Source organism: Oncorhynchus tshawytscha, unplaced genomic scaffold (genome assembly GCF_018296145.1).
Source record: "Oncorhynchus tshawytscha isolate Ot180627B unplaced genomic scaffold, Otsh_v2.0 Un_contig_2394_pilon_pilon, whole genome shotgun sequence".
Lineage (NCBI taxonomy): Eukaryota > Metazoa > Chordata > Actinopteri > Salmoniformes > Salmonidae > Oncorhynchus > Oncorhynchus tshawytscha.
Genome location: NW_024609614.1, coordinates 62,440 through 77,337, shown reverse-complemented (window position 1 = coordinate 77,337; position 14,898 = coordinate 62,440). Strand labels below are relative to the sequence as shown.

The following is a 14,898-nucleotide window of genomic DNA, read 5'->3' as shown; positions in this document are numbered from 1 at the left end:
GAACACCTACTATTTCCATGACATACACTGACTGTCCAAAACAATAGGAACACCTACTCTTTCCATGACATACACTGACTGTCCAAAACAATAGGAACACCTACTATTTCCATGACATACACTGACTGTCCAAAACAATAGTCTTTCCATGACATACACTGACTGTCAAAACAATAGGAACACCTACTATTTCCATGACATACACTTCTGTCCAAAACAATAGGAACACCTACTCTTTCCATGACATACACTGACTGTCCAAAACAATAGGAACACCTACTCTTTCCATGACATACAATGACTGTCCAAAACAATAGGAACACCTACTCTTTCCATGACACAGTGACCATCCAAAACAATAGGAACACCTACTCTTTCCATGACATACACTGACCCTCCAAAACAATAGGAACACCTACTCTTTCCATGACATACACTGACCCTCCAAAACAATAGGAACACCTACTCTTTCCATGACATACAATGACTGTCCAAAACAATAGGAACACCTACTCTTTCCATGACATACACTGACCCTCCAAAACAATAGGAACACCTACTCTTTCCATGACATACACTGACCCTCCAAAACAATAGGAACACCTACTATTTCCATGACATACACTGACTGTCCAAAACAATAGGAACACCTACTATTTCCATGACATACACTGACTGTCCAAAACAATAGGAACACCTACTATTTCCATGACATACACTGACTGTCCAAAACAATAGGAACACCTACTCTTTCCATGACATACACTGACTGTCCAAAACAATAGGAACACCTACTCTTTCCATGACATACACTGACTGTCCAAAACAATAGGAACACCTACTCTTTCCATGACATACACTGACCAGGTGAAAGCTATGATGCCTTATTTAAATCACTTGTTAAATCTACTTCAATCAGTGTAGATGAAGGGGAAGAGATGGGTTAAAGAAAGACTTTTATGCCTTGAGACAAATGTGTATATGTGCTATTCAGAGAGTGAATGGGTAATATAAATGGAGTATGGTAGTAGATGCCAGTGGCACCGGTTTGAGTGTGTTTAGAACTGCTGCTGGGTGTTTCAAAGGATATCCAGCCAACCTGACAGAGCTGTGGGAAGCATTGGAGTCAACATGAGCCAGCATCCCTGTGGAATGTGTTTGACACCGTGTAGAGTCCATGCCCTGACGAATTGAGGCTGTTCTGAGGACAAAAGGGGTGCAACTCAATATTAGGAAGTTGTTCCTAATGTTTGGTATACTCAGTGTATATCATCTGTAGACACATAATACTCACAAACATAAGACCATTACATGCTTTATTCCAGACTGTCCCAAGTGATCAGCCTTCATCATCTAGGACTAGGTAGTAAACTCAACTGGATCTGTAAGTAATTGAGCCTCCACTGCTTGTTAGTAATGAACCCCCATGGAGCCCTCTAGAGCACCACAGCAGCAGACAGCCTGACGGGCAGCAGTCTCAGTGGGTGTTCCTTACAGGCAGTGCAGAAGTAAGGAAACACCCGGGGTGAGATGAGGTCTGTAAACGTATAGAGGGGCATCCTCTCCCGGGGGTCAAAGAAGGTCACCTTGCCCCTGTCCATGTCCAACACCACCCTGATGACCTGTGGCTCCTTCCTCATCATGGTCAAGGGCGCCCACGGTGCCGTGCACGCCTTGTGCTCGCCGTTGCGGAATCGTATAGTCCAGAAGCCCTCGGCTGGCGTCAGCACGTGCTTGCCCTTCCTGTTGATGGACTCGCTGGCCACGCCTACCACCCAGTATGTGTTAGCCTTTACCTCTACCTCCCAGCTGTGGCGGCCAGAGCAGAACCCCTCAGAGCCCAGTAACTCAGCACTGATGTCAAACCTCTCGGGGTTGTTTGGGAGCTTGAAGACCTGGGAGCAGCACTGGACCACAGTCAGATCCTCAGACAGGATGAAGCAGCTAGCGGCTGTGTTGGGGTCCAGAGTCACAGGAGCTGGGGAGAGAGGGGAAGATATGAGCCTCAAATGGAAGACAGAGATGATAGAAAGAGCAGAACTGAGATTAAATTAAATATATAGAATAACTTTATTTCCTGTGAGGAAACAGTACTGTCACTTCTACCGACTCATATTTGATTAATACTCACTATATTGAATGATGCTCTTCATCTTGTCCCAGATGTTGAACTTTACAGAACCCAGGTGCTTTGCCACATCAATCAGAGTTCCAGGAATCATCTTTGGATCCAGCGGCATATGCCAGGTTCTGGAATGACGACATTCAGTGATGAATCAAATCCTGTCTATTATACCAGCGAAAATATATCTTCTTTTACCATGAAATTAATGTATGATTGATTGTATCATATGTATTGCTATTTTGTGTCAAAGTAAAGTTCATTTTAACATGATGATCTGTTTTTATTAAAGGTAGTCTCAGTGAAATTACATTGCCAGGAGCAGCACTGCAGATATTGCGATGAGCGAGATGCAAGACTTTCACACAGTCATACGCAGTATCTATATGTGCATGGGTTCGCTTCATGCTGCTAGAGCGTGGTAGGTACCAAAACAGCTAAGAAGTATAGCCTCGCGCTTCAACGCTCTTAGTTGTTGTATGCTGTTTACTTTGTGCACCTGCTTCATATCGCTGAGTCTACCTTTAAAAGCTCTATTCAATCAGTTACTCTTAAACCGACATCCGCATAGCTGTTGTTTTGACGGTGTTGGAGGTGGAACTGTGTTAGAGCTGTCAAATACACAAGCGGCTCCTGGCATTACACCTAAAGTGGACATTGCTATTGGCTGCACGGAGTTGCCTTGTTTACAATTTTGAATACTGGAGTTTGAGATGTAATCTACACCTCAATTAGGCTGATACAAATCCTCATTATTTAGTTTTATGATTTTCTATTTGAGTGTCATTATTTCTATATTGCCTAAACTTTCTCATTTTAAACTTTCAACGTGAGTGGGAGGGGTGTGGCTTTGTGACTATAAGCAAGAGCATCTGCTCACCATTTTGACAGCTCCTACACAGTTACACCTTCGATACCGCCAAAACATCAGCAATGCAGGTGTCGCCTATCACTGGTTAAAGATTGATCTGATTGATTCTAGGCCTAAGTTAAGAAGATAATTGAATCTGAAACACACATTAGCCTTAGATGTGTCTGCCACATTCACTAGCTAGATGACTGTTTTCAGTAGTATATTATGGGCACATGATAGTGAGGCAGTATGGGTCTCTGTCTATTTTTGTATTTTGCCTCTGTTAGCTCATGACATCAACCCGTGGGTCAAATGAATGGCTATTCCTGACTCCACTTACCTCTTGATGATATCCTTGTAGTTCTGAAAAGCAAGTAAATGTATCACTTTTAGATGGACAGCTACAATATTCCACATGCATATTATGTTTCTATATTTTAGTATTTATTTTGCTTTGGGAATTCCCTTTGTACTGTAAGTAGGGTTTAACTTCATACTGTGTATACCTGTAAGAATGGGATGTCCTGAGACCTCATCTCTTGCTCTACGGTTCTGATGGTGTTTGAGAGGGACGTCAGTTCGTTGGACATCTCCTCAATCTTCTCCTTTAGAAGCAGACTCTTCTGATCCTCCTCTGCCTTCAGAGCATTCAATCTGGCTGCCTCCTCATCTCTCAGGAACTGGCGAAGGGTTTCAAACTCATCCTTTATCTGCCTTTCAGTATGCTCAACCTGGTTCTGGAATTAGACATGTTTAGACATGAAAGACCTGAAACCCTCAATGAACCCAGGTTACATTACTGATGATGGGTTCCATGAGCATTAGAAGATGTATTGATCCAGAAAGGACACCATCAAAATCTTTCTAAAGTGCTAGAAATACAATACCCCACCTTGATGTGCTCTGCCGTTTGATCACAGACGACCATAGCCTTCTTGAACAGCTGCAGCTTCTCCTTCAATGGGGTCAATGCAGTTTTGAGTTCCTCCTGGAATGTAAAGGCAAGATATTTACACTTTAACACATACTACAGGGTCAGGCTGGCCATAAGCCAGGCTGTCAACAGCACAATGTGTTGCTTTCAACTGACAGGTACCTCTGCATCGCAGCCCCATCACAGAATTCAGCTGCATGTGTAAAGGTTCTCAATACCTCCTTGACTGGAAGATCCAGATCAATTGATAGCTGGACCTAGCTAATGCAACGGCAACATTAACAGAGTCTGGATCATGTGACTAAGTGACAGCGAGGGTGGAGACGATGATGAAACAAAGACTACACACAGATTCAGAAAGTCAACGTTCCAGAGCAATGTATAGAAAGTTTGGACATGGAGTTTTCTGCATTGAGGTACACTGAAGCTCATGATCCATGCTCTGTTGATGTTGTCTTTGAGAATTCAATTCTAACATTAAAATGTTTATTGTTCCTAGAACAGGGTCAAAGACAGCTGGTTGGCCAGGGGAGGAGGGGAACGTAGAGGGGTACACTTGAGAGACCTGGGATCTGGTTTCATTCCTCCCAGGGGCCCAAGCATCGACCAACCCAACATATGAATGTATTAATAGAATGATCAACTTTTCCAAACCCCCCTGTTAACCATCCCACTGTGTCAAAGATGGTTTCTATAACACACACGTTTTTACAAAACAAAACTGTCAAACAAAAACCAAAAAAGTTATATATTCCTTTTCATGATGAAAGAAGTGCTGCTGGTTTAGTAACTTGTGAAAGTTTTGAGCGTTATTTGACAATGCGGGCAGTAAAGGATGGCAGCTGGAGGTTAGATGAGACTGAACATACAGATGAAAGTTAGTTTCCCTCTGACAAGCAAAGTTAAGAGCGAGGGTATGGATGATGAGTGACACATTCAGTGACAGCACAGTGAAGACAACCAAGGTTGTGTTCGCCTACCTTACAGTCGTGTGCACCTTCCCCAATGGGGTAGAGCCTGTGCCCCTTGTGTACCGCCGATGTCTGGCACGCAACACAGATGGGCTGCAGATCGTCCAGACAGAAGAGTGAGAGTGTCTGTCCATGTTCCTTACACCCCATAGGGTTATTCCTGCTGCTCATCTCCTTCCTGAAGGACTCGCAGGTCTTCTCCAGAATGGTGTTTACCACAATCTCATTCATGGAGGAACGTCTGCAGCATAGAGGGCAGAAGTGGCAGTCCTCCTCACTGTCCTGGGTACTCCAGCTGTCTTGAAGGCATGTTTTACAGAACCTGTGTCTGCAGGAGAGCACAACGGGCTGGTTGAAGATAATTCCACAGAGGGGGCAGGAGAGATTGTCTTCGCGGTGCCTGGACATCATTCTGCCTGTCAGGTTTTTAAAACAGGGCTGGAGCAGCAGCAGGGTCAGATAAGGTTACTATGCTCCTCCCACCGCTGTTGCCAGGGTTCTCTGGGGTCTACCTCAGTTAAACTTTAATGCTTAAAGGAAATGAATATGTCCATAGGGCTTCCATCTGCTTGAGTAGTGGATATGCAAATAAACACCTCCCACTGCATGATAAATCACAGCTATCCACCAGATATCTTTTAAGGAAGACCAGAGAGTGAGTGATAGTCCCATTTCATTGACTCAGTGTTCTGAGATCAGTGTTGTTGGAAAGAGTGGAGATTGGCACGTCAGAGTGATGATGCAAGGGGGTCTGACTTATACAGCCAATAACATTTTGATGAGGGTGATGCAATAATCATTTGATCATTTAATAAGTCACAAGACTGGTGGAGCCAGTGTATTCCATAAGAATGATATGGTCCATCTGGGATCTCTGGGAAGAAACACAATAACCAAGAAAAGATGGAAAGAGGGTGAGTATTAATAGAAGGAGAGAATGTATTAGGTGGGAGGGAGGAGGGTAAGAAAATACCCCTCCACTGACCCCTGCAAAGTTTTCCACAGTCCAACTTAGCCTTGACTAAGTGCTGGGTCTAACATTTGACAAATCCTGTCCTAAAAACAGCCCAGGGTCCAAGTGTCTTAAAATACTAAATAGTTGTACAAACGGGCCATCATTTACTTTTTTATTTTATTTTGTCCTAAATAAGTCCATTTAAGTCACTGTAAATGTCTAACCTGCATTTGTTGGTAACACTTTACCCAAAGCCTACAGGTATAATGCATTATGATGTGGTTGTAATGCATTTGTAAGACCTATAATTTCTTAAAAGGATAGTTTGCTTTTTTAAAGTTTAGCTCATTTTCAACCTAGGGTGTTGTTGTTTCTGAATGTTACTAAATAACCAACAAGCTCATTTAAAAACGGTTTGGTGGAAACAACAACACCCTGGGGAAGAAAAAAAGCCCAACTTTTAAAAAGCAAACCATCCCTTTAATGTATTCATTTTGTTGTTCTGTCCAGCTTTCTGGTGCCTGATGCTCTCATTCAAATCAGAATCATGGGTTTTACAAGAGGAACATCAGAACAGCAACACTTTTGGGCACACTTAGGGACTATTTATCAAAGTTTAGTGGCATTTAGCTGAATGTGCATTCTGGTTGCCGAAACTATTATTATAGTAACCTAATAGTTTGGGTAGTGGGAGTTAGCCCAGAAAGATCAACTCCTGCACTGGGAATAGATTTAAACACTAAATAGATTTGCTGTCGCAGCTTACCTTGCAGTACACCACTGCCTCAGCTATTGGGTACACTTTGTGATCCTTATGGTCAACTGACCAATGATAATCACAGATAGGTTGCAGGTCTGTGACACAGAAGATCTTCAGTTTGTCCCTGTGTTCCTCACACGTTCTCTGAGGACCTCCAGGGTACTCGATAATGCACAGAGGACATATTTCAGAACCCTGCTGCTCCCAGAACTCATCCAGACAGAGATTGCAGAAGCTACAGCCACAGGTATGACAGCTGAGAACCACGGGAACAGAGAAGACCTTTCTACATACAGCACAGGAGAGATCATCATCCTCCAGGAGAGTGGAAGCTTTGGCCTCCATTCTCCCACAGACCTAGAGCTGGACTCCGGTATGCATCTATAATAGGCCGCAGTGGCTCAGATATGGTTACGCTGGCCTGTGAGCCTTCACCTCCTCTGACATTTATTTTACTCCAAGCTTTGTAAATCAAGTGTGAACTTTATAGTGACATTGAATAGCAGCCCAATGAATATCTACAGTGCCTACAGTGCCTTGCAAAAGAATTCATCCCCCTTGGCGTTTTTCCTATTTTGTTGCATTACAAACTGTCATTTATATAGATTTTTATTTGGATTTCATGTAATGGACATACACAAAATAGTCCAAATTGGTGAAGTGAAATGAAAAAAAAGACTTGTTCTTAAAAAATCAAAAACGGAAAAGTGGTGAGTGCATATGTATTCTATGCTATGAAGCCCCTAAATAAGATCTCGAAGCAACCAATTACCTTCAGAAGTCACATAATTAGCTAAATAAAGTCCACCTGTGTGCAATGTAAGTGTCACATGATCTCAGTATATATACACCTGTTATGACAGGCCCCAGAGTCTACAACACTACTAAGCATGGGGCACCACCAAGCAAGCGGCACCATGAAGACCAAGGAGCTCTCCAAAAAGGTCAGGGACAAAGTTGTGAAGAAGTACAGATCAGGGTTGGGTTATAAAAAATATCAGAAACTTTGAACATCCCACGGAGCACCACTAAATCCATTTTTTTAAATGGAAAGAATATTGCACCACAACAAACCTGCCAAGAGAGGGCCGCCCACCAAAATTCACAGATCAGGCAAGGAGGGCAATAATCAGAGAGGCAACAAAGAGACCAAAGATAACCCTGAAGGAGCTGCAAAGCTCCACAGCGGAGATTGGAGTATCTGTCCATAGGACCACTTTAAGCCGTACATTCCACAGAGCTGGGCTTTACAGAAGAGCGGCCAGAATAAAGACTTTGTTTAAAGACAAAAATAAGCAAACACATTTGGTGTTCGCCAAAAGGCATGTGGGAGACTCCCCAAACATATGGAAGAAGCTACTCTGGTCAGAGTAGACTAAAATTGAGTTTTTTGGCCATCAAGGAAAACGCTATGTCTGGCTCAAACCCAACACCTCTCATCACCCTGAGAAAACCATCCCCAAAGTGAAGCATGGTGGTGGCAGCATCATACTGTGGGGGCGTTTTTCATCGGCAGGGACTGGGAAACTGGTCAAAATTGAAAGAATGATGGCTGGTGCTAAATACAGGGAAATTCTAGTAGGAAACCTGTTTCTGTCTTCCAGAGATATGAGACTGGGAAGGAGGTTCACCTTCCAGCAGGACAATGACCCTAAGCATACTGCTTAAGCAACACTTGAGTAGTATATGGGGAAACATTTCAATGTCTTGGAAGGGCCTAGTCAAAGCCCAGACCTCAATCCAATTTAGAATCTGTGGTATGACTTAAAGATTGCTGTAGACCAGCGGAACCCATCCAACTTGAAGGAGCTAGAACAGTTTTGCCTTGAAGAATTGGCAAAAACCCAAGTGGCAATATGTGCCAAGCTTATAGAGACATACCCCAAGAGACTTGCAGCTGTAATTGCTGCCAAAAATGGCTATACAAAGTATTCACACTGACCCAGGAGGGAATTGAAGCTACCTTGGGGGCTACTATCCGTGAGTCCAGCCTGCCCTCTGGTGGTCCTTCCACAATATATATATGTCACGACTTCCACCGAAGTCGGCTCCTCTCCTTGTTCGTGCGGCGTTCGGCGGTCGACATCATCTGCTTTCTAGCCATCGTCGCTCCATTTTTCATGTATCCATTTGTTTTGTCTTGTTCCTTGCACACCTGGTTATCATTCCCCAATTACACTACATGATTTATTCCTCTGTTCCCCCTCATGTCTTTGTGGAAGATTGTTTGTGTGTTACGTGTTTTTGAACGCACTAGGCTTGTGTGCGTTTTTCCCGTGTTATTTTCACGAAGCCTGTTTTGTATACATTTGATGTGTTGTGACTGTTTTGCGCATTATACACTTTGCCATGTTGGCTGGAGTTTTTGTTGGATGCGGTTGCCTCCGTCTGTATATCACTCCTGTCGAAATAGAGTGTGCGCCTGTTCACAATTCTCTGCTCTCCTGCACCTGACTTCAGCACAATTATGCACACGCCTGACAATATAAATGTGCAACATTTTCTAAAAACCTGTTTTTGCTATGTCATTATGAGCTATTCTGTGTAGATTGATGAAAAACGATTTAATCCATTTTAGAATAAGGCTGTAACGTAACAAAATGTGGAAAAGTCAAGGGGTCTGAATACTTTCCGAAGGCACTGTATGTACGGTATGTACATGGCTGGCAGGCCAGATATAGTTCCAGGAAGGGGAATTCCATACCAAAGCTTAGCATAATTGTCTCTTGTTGAACCCATTGCCTCTTCTTGAGCCCACAAACTGTTAGGTTCTACATAAATCTGTCCCAACAGCAGAGTCCCAACAGCAGTCCCAACACCTTACCACTGCTACACCTGGCTATCAGCTGAGCCTTGTCTGGCAGCTAAACATTTCATTGAGCCTCATTTACTGCCTTTTAAAAAAACATAGCTGATATGTCTGACTTGCTTAAACAAATGTGGTTTCTACTGACAATTGAGATGTACAAACTATGGCATAAGGGGACTGCAAGCGGATAAGAGGCAATCCGTAATTTCGATTAAGACATTAATGAGAAAGCTAGGACAGACATAGTCAATAACTATTTTTGAAATGTACAGTGACAGAATTCAGAACATGGGCTGTTCTTACAGTGTACTCCCTGTACAACAAGTCAGAACCATAGGGTAAATAAAGGGGACATATAAACCACAATGAAAGCTCTTCCAATATTCAATGATTACATTTCTCTAAAACAGGTTATGGGCTACATGTGTACCACCAAGTCAGAACAGTAGGCGAAATTAAGAGGAGAAAATGGACCAAATTATTAGGGTGAGGCACATGGGTTACTAATAGCTTACTACACAACATACACTTAGTATTACTTTCTTAGCTACAGTATACATATCTCCCTGGCATATTACATCATTTATGCAGCAGCATACAATACATTTTTGGACTCACCTTGTTGTGCTGTGCTCACTTGAACAGGAAGGTGGCGCAGGGGTCATTTGTGGGCAAATTTTGTCATCAAAGTCTAGCATTCTTTGGATTTATGGTGCTATCAAGACAACTGGGAACTCAGAAAAAAACAAGGTTGAATCATGAACGTGTCAGGGATCTTCAGGTTGTAGCTCTAGAAAGAGGCCCGAGTTCCCAACTAACAATTCTGAGTTGAATGATCGTTCAAAACGTATTTTTCCAATCGGAGCTTGTTTTTTCCCCGAGTTTCCAGTTGTCTTGAACTCACTGAAGTCAGATTTCTCAGTTCCGAGTTAACAGTTGTTTTGAGCGTGGCAGAAATCATGCTGGTTGACAGCATGGCCAATGTTGAATGTTTATCATTTTAAGCTTGGAAAATAGAACCTTAAACCCAGACTTGGGACCACACAGCCACTCCACTGAATAGCAGGCTAGTGATTGCTTTGCAAGGCTTGCAGTTAGCCACTGATTCCTTCCAAATCACTTCCAAACCATTGTTGAATTTGTGATTTCCAACTTGATGTGTAGTGTTTATGTCCAATGTCCGATGAGTACCGATACGTTTTTAGCTATTATTTATCTTGTCACGCCCTGGTCAAAGTATTTTGTGTTTATCTTTATGTATTTGGTCAGGCCAGGGTGTGGCATGGGGTTTTTGTAATTGTGGTGTGTTTGTCTTGGGGTTTTGGTGGTGGTATTGGGATTGTAGCTTAGTGGGTTATCTAGCAAGGTCTATGGCTGTCTGGAGTGGTTCTCAATCAGAGGCAGGTGCTTATCGTTGTCTCTGATTGGGAACCATATTTAGGCAGCCATATTCTTTGAGTTTGTCGTGGGTGATTGTCCTTAGTGTCTTACTTGTACTCTCTGTTAGTTTGCACTAGATAGGCTGTTTTCGGTTTTCATTACGTTTATTGTTTTGTAGTGTTTAGTGTTTAGTCGTGTTTACGTTTTGTTTAATAAATATGGATCGCAATCGACACGCTGCAGTTTGGTCCGACTCTCCTTCATCACCACTAGAAAACCGTTACATATCTTCATATGACAAGGATTAAAAAGGATTTCCATGTAGATTGTCGACTTGATTAATGATGATGACTGCTAGCTAAGATTTTGAAAGTATGACGTTGACATGATCAGTCCATTCAAAGCTACTGTAGATATAACGTGATTTGACATTTTATCTGTGGCCAATGACCATGAGCCTTCTTGGATGGGCACTTTTAATGTAACTCTATGGCAGCACCCAAAGGGCTTAGAGTTGGCTGTGACGTAGTGTCCCTATGAGTGACAGAAAACGGAGCAAATTAAGGCGCAACTAGAGAACACTGCCAACCCCTATGCTCCGTATTTTCCGCTGGCTGCCCCACCACCACAGAAAGCACTGAGCTAGGCTGAAACACCACCACAGAAAGCACTGAGCTAGGCTGAAACACCACCACAGAAAGCACTGAGCTAGGCTGAAACACCTGCATTTTGGAGCTGCCTGTCTCAAAAGAGCAAAAAATAGACCATGTTTGTATGCTGCTTTATTATGTCAATGATTATTATTATTTCTTTTTTTTTTTACATTGTTTACAAACTGATATGTGACACACATTAAAACCAAAATAGGCAAAACCCCATCCCAAAAAAACAGCTTTTTTTTGCTAAAAATGTGGGGCTCAAAAGCACCACCTGCCCTGAATGACAGGTCGCCACTGTTCCTGACTGACAAAGGGTTTGTTTGTGATTGATCATTTGTTTGGTGACTAATGATTTGAGATCTGTGTGATTATTTCTTCATACAAAAGTCTATCATGTAGTATATGTAAAATGTCCAAAATTTCAGCCACCTGAAATTTGTCAGGGTAGCCTACATATGTAGGATCTTAATTTGAGCCAGTTTGCTACAGCAGGAAAATAATCCTGCAGCAACCAGAAATGTGAATAGTTATGTGGATTATAATTAATGGACAAGTAAGACATTTCAAACTTCAGAAGCCTTCTTAAACCAGGAAAGTTCTCCTGCAACCAGGTGATCAAATTAAGATCCTACATCTGTAGTACCTCTCAGCCATTTAAAAAAACTTGCAGTTCCTCATATAATCACTGTCAATGTGATAAAAGTACCCTGACTGAAGCTCAAAAACATAGTACAGTACACCACTCCCATACTTTATTGTGTGGAGTAACAAGGTGTCAAGGTCAAAGCTAGCCTACTGTAGATAATCAAAGTGTTGTCATTCCACACAGTAACACTCATATGTTATTCTAGTCAATAAGTAGGTACTGTGTTTGGCAAAAATCTGAGAATTGTTAGTTGGAAATACAAACAGGTAAAAGGTTCATAAAGCATGATGAGGCAGCCATATGGACATCCAAAAGTAATGTCTGTATAAATAAAGGTAGGGAAATCCATAGGGTACAAAGGTCGTTAATGTGCTATATTGCTTATCACCACTGTGGACGGGGATGTAGAATACAGGTGCCAGGTCAAGTTCACAACAAGCACCTTCTCAGTAGCACTTGGCCCTAAAAATTAAAGTCTGACATATTTGCTAGAAAAAATCTCTGTATTTTGAAATATTGCATCAATTATCCACAAAGTATTCACAAAATTAACATAAAACAAACAAAAAGTCCTCACTGAGGAGCATAATTTGATTTTAAAAACTAAATGTTTCAAAGAAAAAAGCCCATAGGACAATATTAAAATCGAAATGTACTTGTAAACATTGTGAGATGGACAAGTGAAATGTCCTTATCGGGGTTCAGTGCTGCCAAGCCTCTAACTTCTGGTGGACAAAATATATGGTTACCTCATGATGTCATAGTTGCAACATACTGTAGCTTACATCAGTTTAGATCGATGTCAAAAATGTGTCCTAACTCCTAAAATAGACAATTCATGGTCAACCTAGGTTTCTTTGTTTCATGTAGCAGCAGCTCTACTTCGCCCTCTCAGAAACGGTTTTATTGTTTGAACAGGGCTTCTCTTTAGGCGCGCACTGCCATTCAATGACGTTAATGGTTAACAGAAAGACAAAGGACGTCCGTTTCCATTAGATCACAGTTTCTTTCCTCATTCACTGAAACACATAGTCATTTAATTTTATTTTAGGAACATTATAGCCTACTGAATTGTGGATCAAAGTTGTGGGCTATTATCAAGCAAAAACAATAGCCTAGAATGAAGTTGGCCTATAAAACCTATAATCTATGCACATGTTTAATGAAAATTAGGCCTATCCAATAACAAAATGTATCCCTAGGCTATAGCCTAAATGGCTTAATGACCGATTTGAAATAATAGGCTAACCTTGTGCGCATTGCGCATCATATGGCCGAGGTCTCTGTAGCTGTGTGCGGAACAGGTATGTCTGTGTCTACGGATGCAGACACCGTGTGCATGTCCTCATCAAGCGGCCCCATCGTCAATACGACAGGCGGGGGCTTCGGTTGCTGTGGGGCATCCCTCATGTGCGTCGTAGACAGCCCAGTCCCTGCCCTTCTCGCAACCCCGCGGGGGGGGCCTCCATTCCGCCGCAGAGAGTTCCACTGTTGGAGACGGCTGGATAACCGCCTCACCGCACCTGCGATGCCCCGCTCCTTCTTCAAGAGCCCGACGTCATCCTCCAGCTCCTCCGGGGGGACCTCGATGTTGCCCGTGTACCAGAACACCCACCAGACGAGGCTGAGGAAGATGATGATGGCCCCGGCGTAGATTAAAAAGTCATAGAAGAATATGTCCGCAAAAACACCGATCAAAAGAACAAGCAGCCCGAATATGTCGAAGGACACTGCCAACCAAAAGGCACAGGAACAGCGACCTAGACCGCGATACGTCGGCTCCATGTCTCTAAATTGGCTTGGAGAAAGGCCTAACAAATTCTTTGTTTAGACCACCTTTTCTTTTCTAACTATCATTTGCGGTTGGTTTCCTGGTGGAATTCGGTGAATTCGGTTGGGGTAGAGTTTCAAACGGAGCCGTTTGTTTGAACAGGTAAGGTGAGACAGGTGAGGAAGCTCGCCCCTATTTAAATTTTCCTGTGTCACAGCACAGGGCACAGCACAGGTGGGGGGCGTGGTAGCCGTAGACAGGTGAGGGAGGGCTGGGTAGACGGGATACTGGCATGACACCGGCCATATTAATACTGTAAAGGAGGTAGGACATGTTGTAGAAAGGAGCCGTGATGGTTCTGATTTTCTAGATATCGGTCATCAGTCCAATTTGCAGAGACGCCAAACATGGCACACTAATGTCTGTTCACCTGTGGAATAACATTCTGGACAACATTTGACTCATTACGTGTTTCTCTCCCTCATTTCTAAAGAACATAATGGAAGAAATATTCACATCCAAATTGTTTCTATAAATTAAAACAGTGACAGACACAAAAGCCTCTAAGGCTGTGTTTAAACAGGCAGCCATATTCTGATCTTTTTTCCACTATTACTCATTTGACCAATCCATCAGATCTTTTCACAGATCCTTATCAGTGCTGATCTGATTGGCCAAATTAGTGGGAAAAAGTATATCTGATTTGGACTGTCTGTCTGCAGCCTTAGTATAATGTGATTACACCCAACCGCTCACCTGACTGCTAAATAATGGCATGTAGGCCTATTTCCACCTTGTGGTCTTTTGTACAGAAAAACATGTGCCCCCATACAATTTATTACTGTACATTGAAAATGAAAGACTTGTATATCAAATCTAATTTATTATTTATTACACAATTGCTGCATTATGTTGATAAATAAAATGACACATTTAGAAAGAAGATAAAGGGTACCTGAAGACTGGCTGCTCTCACAAGGTTGGAGATCACATGGAATCAGAGTAGCCTACATGAATGATTGAATGAACAAATGCACA

General features: G+C 42.5%; 2 protein-coding genes across 3 annotated transcripts; both read right to left on the bottom strand.

Moving 5' to 3' along the window:
• Positions 1-1,299: 1,299 nt before the first annotated feature.
• trim35-13 (tripartite motif containing 35-13) lies at positions 1,300-6,955 on the bottom strand. Of its 2 annotated transcripts, none has more exons than XM_024433828.2 (6): positions 6,602-6,955; positions 3,868-3,963; positions 3,482-3,712; positions 3,316-3,338; positions 2,132-2,250; positions 1,300-1,978 (listed from the first exon to the last, which is right to left on the bottom strand). In XM_024433828.2, the coding sequence occupies exons 1-6, from the start codon at positions 6,938-6,940 to the stop codon at positions 1,437-1,439; spliced, it is 1,350 nt and encodes a 449-aa protein (XP_024289596.2). In that variant the 5' UTR covers positions 6,941-6,955; the 3' UTR covers positions 1,300-1,436. The 2 variants fall into 2 exon arrangements, with proteins under 2 accessions (XP_024289596.2, XP_024289595.2); XM_024433827.2 differs by lacking the exon at positions 6,602-6,955 and adding an exon at positions 4,890-5,630.
• A 5,218-nt stretch (positions 6,956-12,173) lies between these two features.
• Positions 12,174-14,091, bottom strand: si:dkeyp-72e1.6 (transmembrane protein 238-like). Its single transcript, XM_042316278.1, has one exon. It carries the CDS (start codon positions 13,872-13,874, stop codon positions 13,356-13,358), a length of 519 nt encoding a protein of 172 aa, XP_042172212.1. The 5' UTR covers positions 13,875-14,091; the 3' UTR covers positions 12,174-13,355.
• Positions 14,092-14,898: the final 807 nt, after the last annotated feature.